This window comes from Phasianus colchicus, chromosome 1 (genome assembly GCF_987193195.1).
Source record: "Phasianus colchicus chromosome 1, bPhaCol1.hap1.1, whole genome shotgun sequence".
NCBI classification, from domain to species: domain Eukaryota; kingdom Metazoa; phylum Chordata; class Aves; order Galliformes; family Phasianidae; genus Phasianus; species Phasianus colchicus.
This window is the reverse complement of record NC_143436.1, coordinates 100,106,267-100,131,497: the sequence shown is the minus strand read 5'-3', so window position 1 is coordinate 100,131,497 and position 25,231 is coordinate 100,106,267. Positions and strand designations below refer to the sequence as shown.

General features: G+C 38.4%; 1 protein-coding gene across 5 annotated transcripts in view; it reads left to right on the top strand.

The window, feature by feature from the left end:
- SAMSN1 (SAM domain, SH3 domain and nuclear localization signals 1) overlaps positions 1 to 25,231 on the top strand; it is a 153,538-nt gene that overhangs the window by 95,268 nt on the left and 33,039 nt on the right. For 3 of the 5 annotated variants that reach the window (XM_090121171.1, XM_031612669.2, XM_031612670.2), the window contains 3 exons: positions 1,598 to 1,666; positions 7,168 to 7,291; positions 8,344 to 8,720. In XM_090121171.1, coding sequence (XP_089977297.1) covers positions 1,598 to 1,666; positions 7,168 to 7,291; positions 8,344 to 8,720 — 570 coding nt within the window. Of the gene's footprint in view, positions 1 to 1,597; positions 1,667 to 7,167; positions 7,292 to 8,343; positions 8,721 to 24,525; positions 24,810 to 25,231 lie in introns of those variants that run through there. The other 2 variants (XM_090121176.1, XM_031612671.2) reach the window with 2 other exon arrangements.

Genomic DNA, 25,231 nt, shown 5'->3' with positions numbered 1-25,231 from the left:
GAGATGGAAGCATATGTCATACATAGAGAAATTGAGAGACCTGAAGTTGTTCTGCCTGCAGCAGAGAAGGCTCAGGGAGATCTGACCCAGGTGTATATATACCTTCTGGGAGAGTAAAGAAAAGAGAGTCAGACTCCTGTCAGGGGTGGGGTGCCCAGGAACAGTACAAGAGGCAATAGGAACAAACTGAAATATAGAAAATTCCTTTTAACATAAAGAAAGGGTTTTTTTGTTTGGTTTGTTTTGTTTTTTTTTTTTGCTACAAAGGTGAACAAACACTGGAAGAGGTTGCTCAGATAGTCTGTGGAATGTCCATCATTGGAAATGATTGGAAATGATTCAAACCTGCCAGGACACAGACCTGGGCAACCTGTTCTAGCAGACCTGTTCTGACTAGAAGTTCCCCAGAGGTAACTTCCTGTCTCAGCCATCCCAAGTGCATCTGTGATTCTATGAGACATAAAAGATTCAAGTTTACAAGAAAGAGCAATTAAAGAAATGAGCATTTTAGCACTCTCTCAGACAAAACAGGCTTCTGTGAGCGCTTCAGGAAAACTAAGATTCCCCATCCATTTCCTAAGTAGATACTCATTCCATTCTGTTCCATTCCATCTTGAAGCACTGGCAAAAAGAGGCTTGGAGCAGAAGCACAGGTTGACAGACACAAGAGCAACACTGTAATAATTGAGCTTTATCATAAGAAAATAACTGTACCTTCTGCATTTATTTTTCTTGTCTTTGCTCTTGTTTGTTCAAGTCTAGCAGGGCTCCCTTGATGGTTCAAACCCTTTGTAGCATATTGAGAAGGACATAAAATATGAAGTAATGCAGTCTTTGGGCTAATACATTTTCAAAAATGTTTCATGCCTCATTTCTCACGTAAATTCTTAGGTTGCATTCAGCCTTCAAAGTGTCATTCATATTCATGAAGAAAAAAAGGCTAGCATTCATTACTTTCACTGATAAGCTATAAGCACTGTCAGGCTTGCCCACCAGGGACTGCATCAGTGCCCCAGGGAAAGTGTATTCTCCTGATGTTCCTGTCATGAGGACATTGTGACCAAGAAATGGATTATGAGCAGATGATGAAAGAGTAAATTGTCTTGTCTTTGCTTAGTTCTGAAGATCCTCCCATTTTCTCTGCTTTGTTAATCCAAATCAAACTCACACCCCTGGGGCTCAGCATCAGAGGCAAAATTAGGCAAACTGAACGAGGTTCTTTTTAGAACTGCATCAGTGACATTTGCTCCTCAGCTGAGGAGTTGATGCTGAAGAAAGGCTTATGGGGCTTTCCTGCTCATAGAAAAAAAGAGACAGGATGTAGAATGTGATCCAAGCATCCCATTGTTATAAAGCAGGCATCGTGATGCTTATTGGGCATCCCAGGCAGCTGATGAAATGAAGACATCTTGGTTTCAAACTGATTTCAGTGTGTTTCAACTGGTGTCTATCAGCCATCACGTTTGTACGCAGACAGTGTTTGGTTGAAAGACTGCTGAGCTTTCAACATTCATTTAATGACATGATAGTAACATGGCAATTTATACTCATTCATCTTATTTACATTGGATTTTTCTTCACTTTTCTTACCATCTAGGTGATAAATTATGAGCAATGGATTCCACCACGAGTTTACAGTCCAAGAGTGGCAAGTAATGGTGAAATGGTGAGTTGCCACGAATATTGTTCACTTTATTTCAACAGTGGCTGGAAGCCACATGAAGAACATGCTGTTTTAAAATGGTTTCCTTTACTGCATGTTGCTTTCCCAAAAGTTGAAAGATCTTTATCCAAAATCCATGCTTTTAATCATGATGTTTCTTTATCTTTTATAGAATAACTCATAATTGCTCTGTGGTTTCCCAAGGGAAAATCTATCTAGCCTGTTAGTTTGACTCTGAAATCATTTTTGAGCAGATAGAAAACCAGACCGAAATAATGGGATATTTAAAGGTCAGGCTGATATCTATGGCCAGGAGCATATGAAAGAAGTTTCCACAGTACTTGTCTGTTTATTGGCTGACTGTGGCTTTACTGACATTTTTTAACATAAAGTTTATCCAAAATCAGTGCCTTTTACAGAGCTGAACCTTTGTATAAATAGAGCAGAATGTTCTCTATTCCAGTGTACTATTTTAATATTCATTATGTGCAGCAGGGATATTACTGATATTTTTGAAAAATTTCTGTGGTACTGTAACAGTAATTCCATGGATATGATAAACACATAGTAATTTTTCTCTTCTTGCTATTATACTATACTCTGAATATGAATGCATAACTAATCATGATTAAATCATTCCAGTTCTTTAGGAAAGACAAACCAGTTCAGGGGAAATCACAGAGACTTGGCTCTCCATGACTAAATTCTTTACACTGAGAAGTGATGTGCTGTGCTAGTACTTTTATTGAAATTAATGCAGTTAACCCAGGAAAAGGAGTGCTCAACAGGACTGAGATAGCTGGAGTCAGGCCAACAGCCTTTTTCATTTAGCTTTCAAATTGCTATATTTCTGTCACCAGGTTAATCCTCATAGCATCTCAGTGAGCAAAGATTTCTAAGGTATTTAGAAAGCATTAGGATAAACTACAGACTGTTTGTCAGACACAATTTAGCTATTTCTGTCTGCAATCCATTTTAATAAGGACATTTTAAAATGTACACTTTTGACCATAACTGTTCATGTACACTTCATGCAAATTATTTTCAACTAAAATGCAGCCTGTTATTTATTTTCTTAGACAATTTTATTTTTTTATTCATGATGTGACACCATTTTTCATGACTGAAATCCCTTAAGCGTGGAAATAAATATTCTTGTTCATGAAAGAATTCTTTGCTTACAGATACCTTTACCCACAAATTGTGTTGTAATCACAGAATCACAGAATTGCATGGGTTGAAGGGGACCTTAAGAGATTATTGAATCCAACCCCCTGCTAAAGCAGGTACCCTACTCTGACCCTAAAACACGAAGGAAAAAGAAAGTTAAAAGTTCCTTAAACATGTTTGAAATTAACAGTTTTTGCGAGTACAGTTTTATTGCTCTGTGAACTAGGTTTCACTGTCCCCCCAGTATTGCTAAATATCACTCCCTTTCTATAGAGAAAGAAGGTACTGGAAAGTAGCATACTCCAAATTAGTCAAACAAATTACTTGTTCTGGTCAGTAACAGTGTTCTTCCTTCTGTCATATTCTGTACAGTAGCAACCAAAGCTGCTAGCTTCCAGATAACACAGACAGTGAGAAGAAAATTGCTTGAAATCGCAGAATAAAATTTAAGTTTTTCTCACTTTTATGGATGTTTTCAAAAAGTCTGACTGAGGCTAGTCCAGACTACATACCAAAACAATGAGAACAAGGATGATCAGTTCACCTAGTAGTCTATCTACACAAAATAGTGTTTTACTTCATCTACCATATGAGTAGGCAGCTAAAATTCTGGATTTTGATACTTAGGTAAAGCAAAATAAACTGCTTTAAATTTAAAAATTGTCCCATCAATGATACTGTATGATATTATATTTTCTCTGTAAAAAGGGGAGTTGCTGTATTTAAGTACATAAGACTAACTAACAGTGAATGCTCTTAAAGAGGATTAGAGTTTGCCATTAATAAAATTATCTCAATAGATTATCATTTGTTTATCTTCATGTCTCCACAATGGAAATCCTAGATCATAACTCAAGTGATTGTGTTGCTTTTGTATCATTACTTATAAGTGAACAAAGGATTATTTCTATGAGAGTTCTTATCTAACTGAGCCATATTAGCATTTTAAACCCATTGTGATTCATTTTGCAAAGACATCTCACAGTAGGAGACTGAAAAATTACACCTCAATTTCTGTCTTCAGATAAACTAAAACTGCAATCCTGCTCTCCTGAATTTGGAGGATGGAAGAAGGGGCTTTAAACAGTCATGACTAATCTAAGGTGTTTGGATTTGGCCCACAGATGATGATGAATATTTAGATATAAGCTATAAGATATAAGTAAAAGGATTGTAAGCTGACAAAAGCTTTAAGGTGGATCTGCCTGATCCTCATCCTACAAGATCCTTAAGAAGACAGAGATGGTCTGTCTTCCAAAGACACTCAAAGACACTGGATCTTATTGGTCTGTGAAATAAAATAATTAATTCTTCAAATGGCAAAAAATTGAAGGAACCAGTTTTTGTCTATTAACTAGGACTGGGTAATATAGGTATCAGACCAGCAGAACAGTTCATTCTGAAGACCTGATGCCCATGGACTGGGTGTACCCTCAGCAAGTTTGCTGGTGACAATAAGCTGAGATACAACAGAAAGAAGGGACAGCATCCAGAGGGACCTGGGCAGGCTTGAAATGTGGGCCAACGAAAATCTAATGAGGTTTAACAAGACCAAGTGCAAGGTTCTGTCCTTGGATCAGGGAAATCCCAGTTATGTATACAAACTGGGTGAAGAACTCCTTGAGACTAGCCCTGCTGAGAAGGACTTAGGGATCCTTATTGTTGAAAAACTTAATACGAGCCATCAGTGTGCTATTGCAGCCCCAAAGGCTGATGGTATCCTGGGTTTCATCAGAAGAAGGGTGGCCAGCAGTGCAGGGGAGGTGACTGTCTCCCTCTACTCTCCCTCATGAGATCCCAACTGGAGCACTGCATCCAGGTCTGGGCCCCAACACAGGAAAGATGTGGAACTTTTGCAGAGGATCCAGAGGACCACAAAGATAATACAAGGGCTCTCCTATGAAGATAGGCTGAAGGAACTGGGCTTGTTCAGCCTGGAAAAGAGAAAGCTGTGGGGAAACCACCTTGCTGCCTTCCAGTATTTAAAAGGAGTTTATAAACATGAGGGAAATCAACTTTTTTCAAGGGAAGATAATGATAGGACGATGGGAGATGGTTTTAAACTAAAGGAAGGGAGATTCAGATTAGGTGTTAGGGCAAAGTTGTTTGCTGAAAGAATAGTGAGAAGCTGGAACAAGTTGCCCAGTGAGGTTGTGAATGCTCCATCTGTGGAGGTATTTAAGGCTAGGTTGGATGGGACCCTGAGCAGCCTGGTCTAGTACTTGATCTAGCAGCTGACAACTCTGCCTGTCGCAGCGGGTTGGAACTTGCTGATTCTTGAGGTACGTTCCAACCCAAGCTATTCTATGATTCTGTGAACTTGTGAAAGACACTGCAAATACCAAAAAGTATTTACATAAAATTCTGTCTCTGTCAGTGAGTCTCAGTATCCAGGACAGTCTGCAGGCTATCTGTTCAACTTCTGGAAAAGTCTTGTCTCCAGGCATAGCCGATGTTCACCACTTCTTACAGCAGCCATCATACCTCTGCTGAGCTGCAGGCCTACACCTGCCTCTCAGGGCTCTCTTATCTTCTTTTACTGCTCACAAGACCTGTGGTCAGCAAGCTCAGTAGAGCCCTGTTCCTTGAGAGAATCATACTCCTTCTGCTATTCTTAAAGGAATGTAATGTGCCACTAAGAACAAGGGAGTATAAACTCAAGTGCTGTCCATGATGGGACCTCCTGCGTTACACACAGTGTTTAACAAGAGGAGGAATTGTAAGGTCCTGTCCTTAGGAAGGTCAGCATAGTTCTATGTTAGTCCACAAAACCATATTAATTTGTAACAGCCATAATGGAGTCAGCTGAAGTTGAGTCTAGAGATAGGTTAATTCATAGTTTCAATGCAATTGTCCAGTGACATGAAACTGAGTAAATACATGTGAAAATGCCTTTGCCTTTTTCCTGGACTTCTCTTTCTGCTTATAGAACCTCATGTCTTCATAAAAAAATATCTGGCTCTTTGGCAACTTCACGTTAAGCAGTTATCTGTCAAATGAACTGTGTCTTTTCTTCATATGAAATTAACATACACACTCTACTCTCCCTTATCACTGGATGGATGTAACTTGTAATATGTGAATGCTGAGAATTTAGAAGTGCTTCTTGCTAAGGCTTGGCAAAAAACCTTTAACCCAAATGAAAGCAGAGAAGTTCAGAATCTTTCAGGATCCACCCCTAAGTAGCCTACCCAATCTACATTAGACTGTGCTGGCAAGCCTCCCTGATGACATTGTCTCAAAAGATTATGAGAAAGCAGAAAGAAGCTATGATGTGTGACTTAATTGTTGGGGAGAGTGCAATAAAGGTATTCTGCATTCCTACCTTCTGGTAACATCAGTGCTAGCACTTAATCACTCGTAATATCAGTAAAGATACATTGTTTAAAAAGGCCAAATTAATTATTGATGTAAATAGGTGAATATACACAGCAGCCATTATTGTTCCATAAAATAGTCATTGCTGAACTGTTTTTATGCACTTCTAGTATATTTACTTCTCCTTGTTTCTAATGAAAATCAGATATCCTATGTGAAACATAGCACATGACTATGGAAGGTAAGTTATTTGCTGTATGACATGTCTCTCTTAAAGAGAAGTTCATCAGATTCAAAGAGAACTTGAGTATTTCTAGACTGATGGATTATTGCAGCCAGAGGGTTGCGGTCAATGGCTCTATGTCCACATAGAGACCAGTCACAAGTGTGTCCTACAGGAGCCCATCTTGGGACAGGTGCTCTTTAACATCTTTATCAGTGATCCAGACAGTGGGATTGTGTGCACGCTCAGCAAGTTTGCTGATGACTATAAGCTGAGATACAACAGAAAAAAGGGACAGCATCCAGAGGGACCTGGGCAGGCTTGAAATGTGGGCCAACAAGAACCTAATGATGTTTGAAAAGGCCAAGTGCAAGGTGCTGTCCTTGGATCAGGGAAATCCCAGATATGTATACAAACTTGGAGAAGAACTCATTGAGAGCAGCTGTGTGGAGAAGGTTATGGGGGTTCTGGTGGACAAAAAGTTGGGCATGAGCCAGCAGTGGGCTATTGCAGCCTCCAGTGGTATCCTGGGTTCCATCAAAAGAGGGGTGGCCAGCAGAGAGAAGGAGGTGATTGTCCCTTATACGTTGTTCTTCTAAGACAAAATCTGGAGTACTGCCTCCAGGCCTGTAGCTCCCACCACAAGAAAGATGTGGAGTTGTTGCAACAGAGGAGGGCCATAAAGATAATCAAAAGGCTGGAGCACCTCTCTTGTGAAGAAAGACTGAGGTAATTAGTACTTTTTTCTGTGAATTTTTAATACTTACTTTTAATGTCTTTGTTTTTTTGGCAGGGTGCAGAACCAGATGATAAAGCAGAGACCATGGGAACATTAAAACGATTGCAGAAATTGGTCCGAACCAAAAAAGCCAATACACAAAGCTTGGAGGATGTCAAACATGTTTTGATCCCCCTTAGTAAGTAAAACATCAGATCAGCATTCTTTCCAATATGTGCCAAATGTCACTGTACTGAACATAACTATAAACAATCCTCTCCTGATTTGTCATTCACCACCCACGATTTTCAAACCCCAGCTGAGATGTTACTGTGATAACACTTAGTGGTGACATCCTCATAGTGTGAAAACCTGTTTCCTGTCACGCTGGCTTGAGTTTTGTAACAGTATATCTTGCAAGTGGGAATTTCAGCTAAACAGTGGGGCCTCCATGCTAAGGACAGTGTTTCCAAAAGGAGTTCTTGGTTTTGTATCTAATTTCATATCAGGAAGACAAAGCTTACAAACGCAAAGTTAACAGTCAGTGTTCATCCATGAGTCAGTAGCAGCTGGGAGTGGAAGAAGATCTGCTCCACCAGTCAGTCTCTCATCATACCTGATTGCCTAAGGTATGATGCCTAAGGTATGATGTTGGGTCTCCTCCTACAAATTACTGATCTGACTGTGCAACAGTTCTTTATCTGAATTTATTTTGCCAATATTTATTTAACTGTGCATGCATTTGGTATAGATGATATTTTTTAAACAAATACCAGCAAATGACTTTTTATGATCTAATTAATTACCACTCCAATCAAAGCATTGTGAAGAAATTTAGATGTGGGATAGATTTCAGCAACTACTTTGTAATTCAAACATACATAACAGGAAGGAGTGGGAGAATAATTATCTTGAAAAACTGTCTGAACTTTTCCAGTATTTAAACTTAGCATATACTCTCTGCAACTATTGCAGTAATATGACATTGACTTAGTAAATTTTCATATTCATTGCAAAAACAGTAAAAATTTCCAGGATTTTGAGGGAACACAAATAAGCCAAGCGGAGAATAAATCTTGCTGTTGGCTCAGATGTCTTTCTGTCTTTGTAGTTACGATATATTTTTTTTTTTAATGGAGTCTTTGGCTGTTTCATTACATAGAATGCAAAAGACAATATTTAAGAAATGTAGTACGCTATTTTCTGTATGTCTTGCAATATATCATAACAGAAGTATTTGTATTTTTAAAGATACATTAGAAGATACTTATCTTTCAGAAGAGGATGAAGAGGCACTAACTTCTTGCATGAAACTGGCAAAACCTCAGGAAAAGAAAGCCTGGAAAGACAATGTGAGGAGAAAAGAAGAGACTGAGACTAGGGCAGAGTTTATTTCTGCGTCTTTGGGCCGGTCGTATACTTCCAAATTTAGTAACTTAGGAATGATTTCAATCCATTCAGAAACTGAATTTCATTTGTGGAGTGACTGGAAGCCATTTCCTGATAACCAGCTCTGTCCTTGTGATTTCTTGATTTCAAAAATAGAAGAATGGGAAAAATGTACTTGTGCTTCTCATCAGCCACATCTTACAAATTCCCTTACTGATATGGATCTGCAGTACTCCTGGGTAAGTGGAAGTGGTTCTTTTTGTACTGAAATGGGTAAAACATAGAAGCTTTTTGCTCTGGTTCAGCATTAAAAGGTGCTGTCATTTTACATATGGTTCTGAAATGCAATACATCAGATCTGGATTTCAGGTAAATGGCCATGTCAGTCAGAGTAACACCAGGGGTTCCTTATCCTGAGGTCATTCATTTTCAACTGTGCAGGCATTGGCAGCATTGAACCAGGCTTTAGATCATTTTGTTTCTCATCAGACACACTGGATTTTTCAGCTGTACATTAAATACTCATCCAGGCTTAGAAAACTTTTTGAAAGTCTGGGGTAAACTGAAGTCAGTAAGGGTCAATGAAACAAGTGGTGTTGTATCAGGCCCCTAGAGGTCACTGCAATTCTAGTAAGGGACACTAGAGTTATTTGGAGAAAGGTCAGAGGCTGAAGAAGTATTGATGTATCTGTCTTCTTGGATCAGGTCAGCTGGTGAAACCTGTTTTTGCAATTACCTTTGTGGCAACAAGTTCTTAGAGATGGATGCAAGGGAGCAGAGTTCGATCTTGTTCTGAAACAGTCTTTCTGAACAGCTATCTAGAGAAGGCTTTTCTTCAACCACTGTTGTTGGTTTTTTTGGTTTTTTTTTTTTAAGTGCAATTTAAAACTAGAAAACAAACAAACATAAACTTTAGTTGGAAAGGTATATAAACAATGGACACTGCAGTGAGGTTTTTCTGCCCCTCAATACTGGAAACAGCAGGTCTTCTGGCATTGCACATTGTGATGGTAAACACGTGGAAAGTGATCTACTGACTGAAAACTATCAGGGAAAAAGCAAACAGCAGACTCCTTTGCCTTTTCATTCATTCCCTCATGTTATGCTCCAGGGACAGAGATGGTTCACGCTCTGCAATTACACCAGCTCTCAGGAATGTGAATCTAAATCACAGGAGGCAAGATAGCTGCAGGCACCTGCGAGCTGGGTGTGCAAATGGAGAGCTGAGTAACCAGAGCCTGATCTGAATCAGTTTCTGGCTCTGACTTGGTATATGCTGAAAACAACATTTTCTTTAATGTGTGCTTGCATATCATTAGGAAAGGTACACACATATACATCATTGCTGCAGTGAAGTAGGTCAATATAGCAACCATATTCCTGAATACATTAAAGTAGTCATTCATCTTTTTTTAAATGATGTAGTAGCCCGCACAACAAAAAGCAGTACCTGATATGTAGGATTTGTATAGCAAAATGTAGCATGGAAGATTTGGCATAGAAAACAGAAAGGCAAAAGCACTGACTGATGATTCTGTAATTAGGACAGAAAGAAAACTGTTCCCCAAAAAAAGATAATGAAGGTGCTGTAGTGAAATCCTGGATGGCCTCAGCAGTGCAAACTCCCAGGGAGAGCCCTGGAAACAGACTTTTGGGGCAGAGTTTTGGTAGAAATTGGATGGAAGTTGTGCATGAAAGAGATTGTTGTGCTGTGTGAGTCCCAGTCTACAAGTAAGCAGGATTCCCTATAGAAACCAGATTGTATGAGGAACACTGGGCTCCATCATATGCTTTATCCCAGTGAAAGAAACTCAGCATCTCAAGCTAAGACTGAATGAAGCCCCAGGGCAAAATGCTAATAATATTGATGTTTGGGTCAGATTTATGAGAGCATAAATGTTGATTCAAATAATTCTTTTTCATTTTGCTGCAGTCTGTTAACATTCTCTACAGTGGTGAGATTTATCCTACCCATGTTACTACTAAGTGCCAGCAAGAGCTTTAGTGTTTCTTTTTTTTCTGCATTATTGTTTATTTTGCCATCTGCTTTCCTGATGGACAGTTTGTTTCCTGACTTTAATGTAACTCTCTGGGCTTAGTCTCTTCAGATTTAGATTACAGGCAATAGTAAGACATCTCATTCTTTGCATTTGCATTCTACCAACTGGCTCAATTGAAGATTACTAAGACTGGATTTTCAGTTTTGCTTTTTAAGAATCAAAAAAGCCAGCACTGATGGTTTTGCTATGAGAGGATTAGGCACAGAGGATGATGCAGATGTTCTTTCTGATGTTGATTTACTTACTAGAGTAAACCCAATATTTTGCATAATACTCTTTCTGATTCTAACAGTAAAGCAACATTTCATTTTCTTGGTTGATCTTGGCTTGGCTACTCCTCTGTTGTCTGTAGCATGATATGGAGCAGGCAGTCTGAGGTAATACTGAAATGCTAATAATTACATCCTAACTTAAGAAAAATAGGCAACACTGGTATATGTAAGACTATGATTCAAGACTTCCTATTCTTTTAGCAAACTGTGGCTGATTTGATTTGGGGCAGAGGTAAATCTCTAGGTCGTATGCATATTGTCTCGACTCATTTTGTCAACCTATACAAATCTAATGGAGCCTAGGGTTTATAAAGCTTGATGTGTACATAGTAAATAATTAATGCTCTCCCATAATCATAAGAAAAAAGGACCTGGATCTCTTAGAGAGAAACTGCTATTCGGAGAAAAATTAATGAGTGATCTTAATTCCCTTCCCTTAGTTTCTTTCTCAGACTTCTTTCCTTTCTTGCTCCCTATCTCTTTACACAGCCTTCCTTATGGTATTCTGTATTGCCAATGTTTGTTTCGCCTAAATCAGCAAAAGGCTGGCAGAGGTCACGTAAGCAAGAACTGTGAGAACAGGCCTTCACTGTCAGCTACAACACTCACCAAACTCCTCCAGCTAGTCTTCCTTCAGAGCACACATTAAATGCCTGTGTTAGCTCCTATCTCACCCATCTTGCCCACATGAAAACATTTTAGAAGTCTGTATTTCTGGCCTTTAATTAAATAGTGAGCCAAATGTGCTATGTTACCATTTTATAGCCACAGTGCCACCAGTAGCGGTTCTCTGAAAAGTTAGATTAGACATAGGTCATTTTTTTCCTGGATTGTTCAGCTGTTTACAGTATAATTGGGGACCGGTCAAAATTATGTTAAAGACATCATTGCTATTTTAGGTATAAAAAGTAATTTGTAAATATTTCTTCTGTGGAATGTAGATGAATATATTTAAGAAAATATTGAAAAAAGCAAAAAAGAGGCAATTTGTCCTAGATAAAGAAACTATTTCAGTGACCACGTGGCTTTTTGCTCTTCTGATCTAACTTGCTTGCTTTCCAGACAAACCATTTCTCAGCATTACCCTTTGACCCTTAGTAGACATGCACATTCTGACACTAATTTCTCTGCTGAAGAAACACTCTTCTCCTCAGCTCTATTTACTGACGTTCAAACTTCTCCAAACATGGTCTACTTAATAGGCCCTGATTCCTGATACCCTCACACAGCTTTGCTTGCTTGGTATGATTGCTCACATCCTGCACTCTGTGCCGTGACTGCTGCTCCTGATCATCATGGCTCTCCAAAAGGTTCTGTGTAATGCCTAGAGGCCTTGGCAGGTTGTTGGATCTCTTGTATACTAGGGATCATTATTTTCTAGGTTAGTGGAGTACAGAGGAAGGATATGAATGTATGGACAGCCAGTAATGGCCAGGGACAGACAGGGCTTTTCTCCAGCAAAATGTGCTTCAAAACTGAAAACTTCATTTGACCCGTTCTGCTCAGAGAATGGCTGAGGGATTTCTTCATATCAGGCAGCAGTTTTTCCTGTGCACTGTGTGTGTGCTCAGTTTTCTGAAGAAGTTTCACTGTTTTCTAATTGTATTTCTTTCAGTTTATGTCTTTCTGTTGAGGGAGTCCAGTACAGATTTTAGCAAAGTTTTCTCAATTATATGTGGAATCATTTGGTGCAAACATAACAACATAAGAAGCCTGGAATACATAAAATTGCATTTCTGAGACACCAGTTTTAAACAGTTCCAGTCTTTCTAGCTATTTCAGTACCACTAATAAGTGGTATTTTTTAAATCTGCAGCTCTTGTTCTATTTCAGTGGTGGAATAGGAAGCCAGATCCACACCTATTATGAATTCTTTGTTCTGTTGGTGTTATGGAAGTCCAGTTCACTTGTTCCTTTGTTGAGACTCAAAGTCTTTGCCCTGAAAAGAAGCAAAGAGCTGCTGAAAGGTTGGCTGGAAAGCAGTCAGGACCATGATGGGTGTTCAGCTGGTAAGCTGTGGCTGAAACCTGAAAAAAAACAGGACTGGTTTTCTAAGAAATGAAACTGTCTCCAGCTGCTTCTCTATCGTATCTTCACTTGTAAGCCCCCATCAGGTTTCCTGTTTCTTTTTTGACCTAAGTTCTACTGCTACTATGATGTCCCCATCAGTGCACCACAGCTCAGCCTTTTACCTTTTTTACTTTGCACCTTACAGGGCCGAGGGACAGCTAGAAACCCCTCGGTGTTTTCCAGGCTGATAGGCAAAAGAGAATATTGCTGCATCTAAATCTCTCATGTGGTCAAATTCAAAGGCACTCAATATTTCCTGATTCAAACCCTGTCCCATAGCTTTGTTAAAGGTTATTTTGAATTTTAAGCCCTGTGAGGAGGATGGGGATTGAGATATATTTATATGTGTCTGTTAAAGGCAAATGCTTGTGAACTTGGTGTAGCACTGATTTTAAAATTGAGAAAAGTCAAGATCCATGGCTGAAATTTCACTGTTTACTTTTCTTAGAAATATTAAGCAAAATATTAACTTACCTGAAAAGACATGAATACTAATGAAGTTGAGAGCTCTTATTTTTCCTAACGTCTGCAGTCTTTCCTGATGTCTGTAGATCTCTCATTTCCAGCATCTATGGAATCTTACTACATCTCCTATCATTGGGAGCTTTATTTAAGAAAATGTTATACCAGGAAGTTGTTAAATATCATATGGATTGCTTCAGTACAATACACAGAGTGAAAATCACCTCTTAAAGTGAGAGGAGGACTCATCCCTCAGGCTCTGTACACTGAGGAGGGGAGTTTGGGATGGCATTACTCAATATTCACTCTTCCAGCCTAGCTATAGTTGCATCACTGAGCTGTGCTGGTATGGTATGCCTGCTGCTGTCATTCTGCTTCCCAAAATGATTCTAGCCACCTTCTTACATAGCAGCACGAAAAATTTAGAAATGTAGTGTCTTTCTCTGCAATGACTTTGAATATGCACTCTCAGAGCAGGTTTTAAAAACATGAAAAATTTGATGCGACTGCTCTTCACTATGGTAACTGTTGTCCTACTTTATATTTTTAATACCTTACTGAAATTTTTATAGCTATGTAGGGAATTATGCCACATTTTCTGTTAATCTTAGAAGTATATGTACCCAACTACTAAAAAGCTTAACAATTTCAAACTTCTCCTTCTAAATACTGCTGGGCTGTTCTGTATGTTTTGATAGGTAGTACTTGCTAGAATATGTATGGCTAACAGAGAATTAAGTGAATTTATTTACAGTAAAGATACTTTAAAATACCACAGCGTCTTTCATATTGTTTCAGATAGCTGCAGAAGAGCATTTCACTTCACCTCAGCTGATTTCATGGCATTGCTTTCAATGTAGCTGTTATGTAATGCAGAGCTACAGCTGGAGAAAGAAATGAAAGGTTATTTTTGATTGCTGTTGTGCATAAAGTACGAAAGGAAGTGTAACTGTTAAAAGTGCAGGGAAAATTGTGCATTTCAGATATTTATGTTTTGTAAATTGCACATGAATTCATAATAGGAAAAAGAAATGGTACCTGCTTCATGAAACATGATTAAGAGTCAAAATATAATTAAGCTAAGTGCATTTTTTGATAACCAACTGTCTGATGAAAGGATGACTTCCTGTTAGCATCCTTTAGAATTGCCAAAATGATGCGCTTTTGCATACCAAGAGAAAATCAGATGTATTGCCTGTCTGCTGCTTCATATACCTATGCTATGATAATATTATCTGTCTTGCAGATCACTATCCTCAGTCAGTCCAGTATTTTATAAATGTCGTTTTTCTTCTTTTTTAATATTAAAAAATATTAAAAGTTGTCCCTTTTTCCCATACATCATACACAACAAAACAAAGTATACGTTACTCTGCTTGAGCAGTGTTCCTATTGAAAATCAGCTGCTATAGGCTGTATTCTGGTCCTGTGCTGTGCTAATGCATTAGCTCCTGATGTTGGCAGGAATGTTGCAACCAGTGAAGCCATCACGTGCATGGAGATCTGCCCTGGAACTTTTTAAGCGCAATTTATCTCCTTACACAGCGTAATGATGTTTTACTTCTGCACAGATTCACTTTTGAAACTTAAATTTCAGCCCAATTTTGTGCTTACTAAATTGGTGAAAAACTTCCCTTCTGTAGTCAAAATATTAAATCTTCATTAGTTCCGTATATCTTATTCTTGACAAACTTGGTTGGGATTTGACTGAATGTAGAACTAAGGAAGCCACCACCTAGGATGACTCATGGATCCTTATTTGCCTTAATTTACAAGAATACATAGATGGTAGGTGTATATAAAAATGTCTCATATTCCTTGTCTACTTCCCCAACTAATGTAAATGACTCCATTTAGGGAACATTAATTTTCTGGAACTACTAAGTTGGCTCAGGAGATGATCATGTTTCCTGTCTTGTTTTTGTGAGTGTTGATTAGGCTAGTTATTCTCTTTGGTAAGACACCTTTTTATATTTTAAAGTACTCTGCTAAAGGTTATTTGTGAAATAAGCTTTTCATAAATTAGAGGAAATTGGCTCTGATTTTGTCTCCCTCACATAGAAGGGTTGGTAATGTTGCATGATACCAGTTCTCAGCAGCAGCATAAATGGATTAGCAAGGATTTTCAGTGCCAGAAAAACATTAAGATTTCCAGGGCTGCTGCGTTAGTAGAATAAAAGTACAGGGCTGCTTCAAAAGTAATGCCTCCTATTTTATTATGTCAGCCCATAACATCAGAGGCAAATGTTCGTGGTATGGCAGTAGGGGCTGAACCTTCCCACCAATATTCCATTACATGTTGTTGCCATGTGACAGGTGGCAGTAGAGGGGCAGTCTGACAAAATGGTGTCTGACATGGAAGTATGTATGAAGCAAAGGTGTGTCACTGAATTCCTCCATGGGAGAAAGTGGCACCCACTGACATTCATCAATGCTTACTGAACGTTTCTGGAGACTAACTAGTGGGTATGAGCACAGTGATGCAAAGTGTGGTACATTTCAGCAGTGATGACAGTGACAGTGGGTTACTTCCACTGGTACAGTTCTCCACAAGTGTGGCATGCAGGCTTTTGTTCATTGCTGGTGAAAATGCATAGCTAATGGTGATGGCTGTGTTGCAAAAATAGTGTTTTGTATCTGAGAATTTGCTTTATCAAATAGCATTATTGTACTCTGTATCTGCTGTTGTTTCCGTGGAAATAAATAAGAGGCATTACTTCTGGAGTGACCTACCTATTTTTGAGTCCAGCTGGAGAAGTTCTTCTGTTGTGACACTGTCCAAAAACAGGGCATTTTTTGCATAATTTCAAATGTCTTTTTAGAAACTGAAAATGGAATTTGAATACTGGCTTTTCATCCAGCTTTGAAAAAATAATTGTGAGTAAAATAAAGAATGGCTTCTAAATAATAAGATTTGAAATGAAACTGTTGCTACACATTTCTAATTCTGCCATTTAAATATGATCATTAAAAGATAGAGCCTAGGTTTGTTTTTTTCAAAAACTAGTAAAAAAAAAACAGTAAATTACTTTTATCTGAGTATTATTTTGAAAGGAATTCACCTATAGTAATGAAATTTCTGGACTGACTTTCTGTAGATGTTTAATTGCTTGAAAAAGTTCACCTTCACTAATATATGGGGAAAATGAATTGGAAAATTTAACATAGTATAATTCTTGTTGGAAGTGCTTACATTCTAATCCATTTGAAGAAATCTGGCTGACTGTTTTTCACGAAAGAACCAAATTAATTAGGTAAGTGACATGAAAATTCTTTTTCACTTCTACTTACAACTTACACTTAATAGCATACTATAAGAAATGACAACAAATAGTGTGTGGGAAGTGGGAAAATCAGGAGTTCAGATAGAGACAGACAATATCTTTATGGGCTTTCGATATTTAATTCTGGGTTTTGTAGGTGTTTTAAAACACAATTTCCTTTCTCACAAATGAGCTGTGCTTCCTAATTACTGCTGTAAAAATTAATCAGTGTAACAATACAGGAGTACACGTGGCCTCGGTTATTAACTGTTGTGTTAGCCACTGCACTAGTTCACAAGACAGATCACAGATACTTACAGATGACGGCTCACATCCTACAGATAGATTTATACAAGTGGAAAATGGTGAAATCAATTGATCTGGATGACATTTTAAAATAACTAGGATGTTATTCAGATTTTTCAGTCCAAAAGCCTTGAAGTCAAATATCTAAAACTTTGTAGTTATGTTCACTAAAATTTTTTTGCATATCCAACCACAGGGCCAAAAACTGAAGAGTATAGCAGTCAGTCAATGATAAATGGTAAGGTAAACAAGTAGTAACAAACTTTCTTAGCTTTTCACTGAAAAATAGTGATGAAATAAATATTCCAGTACTCCATAGCAGCACTCAACTATCTTAAGTCTGTGAATCAAGATCCAGTTATTAAGGATGTAGGCAATGCCAATTCAATTCCCTGCACTTCTATGACCTCCAGCGTGATATTAGACAAATAACTTGTCTGCCTCAGGCTTTGTTTGGCAAATGGAGACAGCATGTTATTTTACACATCAGATAGTTGTTGCACCAGCAAGAATGCACGTTCCAACTTGTGGCACAGGCAGGAGTTCAGACTCTGACACCTCCATTCAGATTCGTCCTTTGCACTGAATCAAACAGCAGAGAAAGCATGGTAAATAATAGCATTATTAAAACTTCATCATAAAACATATGTGCAAAGGAGTGAAACTGAAATATCACAGATAGCATTTAATTCTGCTTTCCCTAAGTCCTGCGTTCTTGGGTTTTATTTTTATTTTTTCAATCTAATGGATTATGTTACCTGAGAGTGCTATTTTTTTTTTAATAATTTAGGTTTATGGGGGTGCTTGAACCCAAACTTGTTTAGAAGATTTCCTCTCCAGGAATTCCTGGTGTGTAGCTCAGGAGAGCTTGTAGCAAATCATGGAGCTGTTGGAGGAAGAAGTTTCATCTCTTTTACATCAACTTCTGCTTTCTTTGGCAGCAGCAAGGGCAAGGAGATAGAAAACACCCAGGACAATTTGTGGGGAAGGAATAACAGGGATCACATAAGTGAGAATAAGAAGTAATTAGAAGATTCCTGATTTGCAAGGATTGAGTTTGAAAGTTCATACTCTTTGTGGGAAAGTGAGAGAGGAAGGAGTGAATAATACTCTGAAAAAAATCGAGGTTGGCAAAGCGAATGCTGAAAAAAAGTGGGGTGTTTATGAAGGGGCAAAGCATTCCATCTGTCTCTCCACAAAGCAGAATTTTGGAGATATCCTCCCTTGCACATTCCCTTCTCTCCCCAGAGACAAGTTACTAACACGTAGGTCATTACCTTACAGCTACTGAGTACTGTGACTGTCCCTTTGAGTGCTTTTAGCCAACAGACAGCCTGAGATAATACACATTATCTCAGATCTTAATGAAACAAATGTATGAGAATGTGCTTCATCTCAGTGATGGGCTAAGACCAATTTTTTTTCCCTGCCAGTGAGGCTCAGCTGGCCTGGGGCAACTTGCTCAATTGTGATCATTCAGCCTGAAGTATCCCATAAAGACCTGAGCGAGACAAGCAGGACAGAAGCATGACTGGCAAAAGGAGAGATCACCTGGCAGAACTCCAGCAGGAAAAGAGCCTCCTCTTCTACATGGTGGAGCTCAGCTTGGCTGCAGATTGCCCACCCTATGTCACTGTTCAGTGGAGAGGTGGATAACAGATTGGGTAAACCATCTATGTTTGCCAGAGCAGAAGAAAGAGATCCCTGCAGTGAGATTCAGGCATTGAAGTGAGAGCCATGGACAGGGCTGCCCCCATCAGCTCAGGCTGCCCAGGGCCCCATCCAACCTGGCCTTGAATGCCTCCAGGTATGGGGCACCACAGCTTCTGTGGGTAGCCTATGCCAGTGTCTCACCACCCTCTGAGTAAAGAATTTCTTCCTAACAAATAACCTAAATTTCTCCTCTTTTAGTTTAAAGCCATTCCTCCTGCCACTGTCAGTTGGTCCACCTCCTGCTCGTAAGATTTATATGTAAAGCAAATTTGTCCCTCTCTTTCACTTTTGAATTTTTATTTTCTCCCACTTGAAAACATGTTCAAGAAAGGAGAAATAACCTTTTCTTTGGTTAACAAAATGAAAGTGAAGCCCTGCAAGTGAAGGCCACCCTTTATTCCTTTTCATGTTATCATCTAAAGAACCATCCTAATGCTATGATGGCACAGCATCTTGACGTTCTGACATGAATGAAGAAATTCTGCAGGAGATGTTTACTAGTACAAGATGGCTCAAGCTACAGAGTTTCCTGACAGCAGGCTGCACATTACAGTTAATCAGAATTTACTTTTGTTGATCTTGATTCTAATCAGAGATAGGCAGACATCATGTACATACCTTGAGAAAATCCCCTGCTGCACCGACAGTGCTGACACATTAAGCTGGTCCTCTAAATGCTGAATGAAGCATGTCATGTTCTGTGTGAGAGATTAGAACAGAGAGCCTAAATTTATTGTTGTATCTGTTCCCTTTATCACAAATCTCGTATTTGAGCTTTCTGAATAGATACACAAGGCAACTGTCATTGTTTGTCTGTAAATGCATTTCTGAGAGGCTAAACATCACCTGAATAATGATAAAACAACAGTTGTATAAACCTGCAAATTACACGGAGTAAAATGTTCTTGTGTCTGATTAGTAATCCCAATGTTCACTAACAGAATCCACTGAGATGTCCCAGGCACAAACACTGCAATGTAGCTCTGAGCTACAACTTAACATTCACTCTGAGAAACAGCATGCAATTCACCAGCATACCTGAACCCACAGCAGCAGCATCTTGCCAGCTGTAAACTGTGCTCTGCTTACAATAAATCGTACAAGAAAACCACCAGTGACGCACATATTTCTGCTGGAAATTACTACACAGATGCTGGGTAAGCCTGTGGCTGTTTTACAAGATACCAACCTTGCTGACTCTGAGTTTTCCCAACAGGACTACCTGGAAGATACAGATACAACTTTGGCTCTACTCTTAAAGATAATAAGAAAGGGATTTGTTCAATAGGTGAAACCCAATCTCCTTGAGAATCCTTCTGTCACAATAGTATAGATTTTTATTGGTGTTAGTGCTAACCTGACATGGTGCAGGTATGACTGATCTGTTCATCTACTGCTCATACAAGACGATGTGATGGGATCAAAGTTTGAGATAAGTTCTTGGTGCTTCATTTTCCCTTTAGGCCAGGTGATACTGGGAGCATGCCAAGGACATAGTTGGAGGGCCTGGCCATGAAACATCTTTTTTCTTACCCACTAGGCATGGCTTTTTGTACTAGGCATGTCTTTCAATTCAGTGGAGCTTTGGTAGTGATGCCATATTTCTTTGTGATTCCATTGACCTTAAAGGCAAAAGATTAGCATAAGAAAAGAAAGAATTGCGAAAATATTTTTTCAGGTAAAAGGAAGCCTGAGAGTCTCAGGAAAGTTGAATTCATAATTCCCAAGACTCAACATGATGAGGATATTCCTGCTTCTCTGTGCCCTGTTTCTTAAACAAGTTTGGAGTTCATTCTGTTGTTCCCTGATGCTATTTCAGTGGGCATATGGCATTAAGAAAAAAAGCCCTGTTTCTAATGTTAACTATTTGGAGAAGATAGAGTTTTTGTAGCAAACTTCAGTTATTATGTAGAACATTCAAAAGCAATGCCTCTTATTTATTTCCATAGAAATTACAAGTACAATGACACTATTTGATAAATCAAATTCTCAGGTACAAAACACTATTTTTTGACATTCACACCACCACTAGCTATGCATTTTTGCCAGCAGTGAACAAAAGCCTGCATGCCACACTTGTAAAGATCTGTACCAGTGGAAGTGCTCCTCTGTCGCTGTCACCACTGCTGAAATGTACCACCTATGCATCACTGTGATCACATCCATGGTTGGTGTCCAGAAACATTCAGCAAGCATAAATGAATGTCAGTGGGTGCCATTTTTTTTCTGCATGGAGGAATTCAGTGACACACCTTTGCTTCAAATGCACTTCCATGTCAGATGCCGTTCTGTCAGATTACCCCTCTGCTGCCATCTGTCTCACAGCAGCAACATGTAATGGAATATTGGTGGGAAGGTTCAGTCACTACTGCCATACCACCAACATCCGCCTCTGAAGTCATGGGCTGATATAATAAAATAGGAGGAGCTACTTTCTGAACAGCCCTGTAGTGTGCTGAATAGCCACTATACAGGTTTCATAAGAATTATCATACTTAGTACAGGAAGTGAGTGTTCTTGATATAGTGTGAACCCTCTGCCACAATGAGAGCGTAAGCTTAAAATATTTTTATCCTGTCTTGTCTCTCAAAGATTTTGAGTTTATATTACTTCATTTTTTCCTCATGACAAAAAGCACTGAGGAGCCTATTCACTAAGAAATTATAGACCTCATTTCATGAACAAAAGCCTCTAGGCGTTACAGACCAATTTTCAGTGCTGGGTGTTCACAATGATGAGACTGCACTGAGTGCTGGATAGATATAAAGATGGAACTCCAACTTCATTCCCCAGAAGCCCAAGGAAAAATCAGAGCTACAAGGTTCAGTGTTTAAATATACAATCAATGCAGGCAGCAATATCTGGCTTTTTTCGTGGGTTGTTATTATGGGTAGGAAGGCTCAACTCTGCTTTTTCACACTTGTTTCTTTACTTTCTGTTGCATCTTTGCTGTGGTGGTTCATGGAGAGAACTGCACTGACAAATAACAGTGACTGCAACCGTGACTGGCTCTTGCACTGGTTAGACCAGGAGAGGGAAGTATCTAGCTGTGTTATGACCCATCATTAGTACATACATTTGAGGAAATTGTGTTCTGCTCCTGAACATTCCTTGAGGAAATAAAGACTAAAATTGTTAAGTAAATTATTCACTGCATATTATTCTCTCAGTTCCATTTGCTATTCTGAGATTTCTGCTATATCTAGGCAACCTAAACCAGAGTATAGGCATGGACATAAAAGCAAAGGGTACATTATAGAAGCCCTATGTGAATTGAAATAAATAGCCTAACACACTTTGGAATTGCTTAGCATAAGGGAAAGCAATGTAAGGTATCTAAGTCTTCATTTAAACTTGGGCCAGATTTCTGTGATGGATTGATACAAAATTCTCATCTTGTTTGCTTTTTGGCTACTGTGCTCAACTCTTTATTCTAATTTTGCTCTACTTTTTGGTAATACAAAAATAATCAAATACTGAAAGGATGAGCTTACAGTGCAGTCTGCAGGTAGTTTCTTCTTTCAAGGTAAGGTAACTGGATGGAGCCAGTGAGGACTTTGGCACTATTGTGGCATTTGATACTGTGTGGGTGGAAGACACATAAAGCACTCGAGTATCCAGGACTATTTGTCATGGACCACTCATTAAAACTGAATAATGATAATAATAATAAGCTATAACGTATATTGCCTTTTATAAAAGGAATCATTCTCATGGGGTCATCTTAATTACTAAGTGGAACACTTTTCTTCCCATTGGACTTTGCAGAGTGGAGAGCAGCATTACCTGGGTATTTCAGGATGGTGGACTCAAATCTGAGCCCAATAAAATTAATCTTCAAAACTTCTATTGATTTTGCTGCAGTTTGGATCAGGTCCAAAGACCAGCAAGGAAATGGAATAAGTTATGTGCAATCATGTCCAATAGAAAATTAGGTACGAGAATTTTAATTGCTATTTTACGTAGGTATTCATTCCTCTTCGAAAATACATTTTGAAATACAGAGAATACAAGCACCAAGCTTTTTATTATTTTTTAATAGAGAAGAGCCCCCTTTGAAATGTATTGGTTAACTTAGTGTTATATATTTGGGTTTTTTTCACTTAGTTACTTTTTAAAACTAGTGTGGGTCAACCTTCCAAGGGCAAGAACATAATAAGGTCAGCTTTCAAGCTGCTATAATTTTTCTGATATGTGGATGAGGAAAGGAAATAGATATGGGTGGGCACTATATCTCTTGAAATGGCCTCTTTCTTCCTGTTTAACAATAAATATTCTACAGAAAGGAAGCTCATATATTACTCTTCAGACGAGTTCCCATTTTATTAATCATGAAGATTTTAATAGTGGCCTGAGACAGGAAATCACATTCTAATGATCTGCACAGTCTTATTTAATCCTCAGGTTTGGATCAGATAAAAAAGAAAAGCAATATACTGCAATGTACAGCTATGTAGATAAATAATAGGGTTTAATTACTGTAAAACATACGCACAGCATTTTTAATAACATATGGCTTTACTGAATTACTAAGGCTGATTAAATATCAATGGTAAAACCTCCTTAGGGTTAGAAACTTAAATAGACTTTCCAAGTGCTGTTATCAGATATATGAAAGAAAAATATATCTTCGAGTTCATCGGTTTTATTAACAATTAATTATTATTATTAATAATAATGATGAATTATATATCCCTTGGAGTTTATAATAATTATTATTAATAATCAATATTTAATTAATAATAATGCTGATGAACTCTGAGGAATATCATATTGATATGAGGGATATCATATTGATAATAATAAAATTCAGCTCTATACAGAAGGAATGTAGTTCTAATTAAAATGTGAAGTAAAACATTCTGGGTGCTGGGCTAAGGTTCAATACATATACAGAAAAAACAGGGTTTTACCAGGGTGTGTGCACTGAGTGTTTGGATCCACAAGGATTTGTGAATTGCTATCTGATGGAAGACATTTTCACAGGCTTGCTAGAAGAGGTTTTAACTTCAAAATGTATGAGGAAATTTCTTCAAAAAGATTTTCTTGAAAACCATTTTTTTTTCTGAAAAAATGTCAGAAATTTTTGAAAAATAAATATTTTTTACCTAATTCTTCTTCACTTTTTCAGCTCTGCAACTTAGAAATAGTTTCCTTTGTTCATCTGCAGCATTCAAACTCTGTGGGTGGCTCAAATGTTTTAAGTTTGAAATTTGCCTGAATCTTCAATAAAAAGGCAATAGGTTTTTTTCATAGTTTCAGATTTTGTACACAATAGTTTTACTTAGGATACTCAATACTTGTTTGATTGAATTTGGCAAATAATATCAAACAAGATGAAGCAGACAATCAGAGCTTAGTACCTCTACTTTCATTGTAGCCTCTCTGCTGTAAACCTCCTGCTAGAGTTGTTCCTTCTCCCTTCTACTTTTCACCTAATGAGAGACAGCAGAGAACTTAAAAAGCTATTTCAGGATGTCCAAATTCTCTGATGAAAGGCAAAAAATTATTTGACCATGGCAAAGAAGATGGCTTTAAAAATTTTCTTTCCCACGTAGTGGTTTTTAATCTCACTGCATTTATTGAATGGCTGTAGAGCAGTGAGTGGGAGGCACTAGGGACCAGCTGGACCATGTGTCACAGCACAGCACACACCTGCTGGGAAATAAAATCCTTGGATGCTCATGATTGCAGCACTCCTTCACACTCGAGTTTCAGCACAAGTTGAAATGAAGGGTGCTGTTGGTGCCATGAGGTTGAGTGGGGTAAATGAGAGGGGAAAAGAGACTGATTTCTTGGCATTGTGCAAAGCCTTCCTGAGGTCTGATGGTGACGTAAAGGAGAATACATACTAAAGAGTTTCTCACTCTGCAGTTTGTTCTCGTTTTCAACTCATCGCTAGCGCACCTCTCTCTCCGCAGTCACTTCCTCCTCTCCTTCCTCACTCCCTCCCCAAACTGCTATTTCAACTTGCTTGCTCTTTTTACAAAGCAGCTGCACAGTCACATCCTGACTGAACAAGGAACTGCAGTAAGCAGTGTACCCTTGTGCGGTACGCGTTGTTATCTTTGTTAAGTTGCAAGCTTGTAGACTTTGCACATCAGTCAGACAATCTTAAATTTAAAATGTTGAAGAGAAAACCATCTAATGTGTCTGATAAGGAGAAAAGTCAAAAACCGAAGGTAAGAATGTTTAATTTTTATTGCCAGTGAATTATAACAGGAATTCCTAAAAGGAGTGCTTAGGTACTTGAAAGGCCCAGGTCTGGTTGTAATGCAGTGGAATAATTCCTAAGATTTTGCAGCTTCTACAGAAAATGTGAAGTTGAAAAATAAGACCTTGAATGCTTCAGGATTTCCTCAGCACTCTTTCAGTGGTATAACTTCAACCAACTATTTTTATATACTCACTTTATAAATGTAACGGTCCAATCCAAGAAATCATTACAAAGCTGCTATAGTATTGTTGAAGAGCCTTGCTAGTGGAATTTGTTGTTGCATGTTCTTCATTAGTCTTTTATCAGAGACACTCACAAAAATCTCCTCTATTCCCTGAATACAGAACAAACTGATGCTATCCCAAGAAATACAGTAAGAAATAGTTT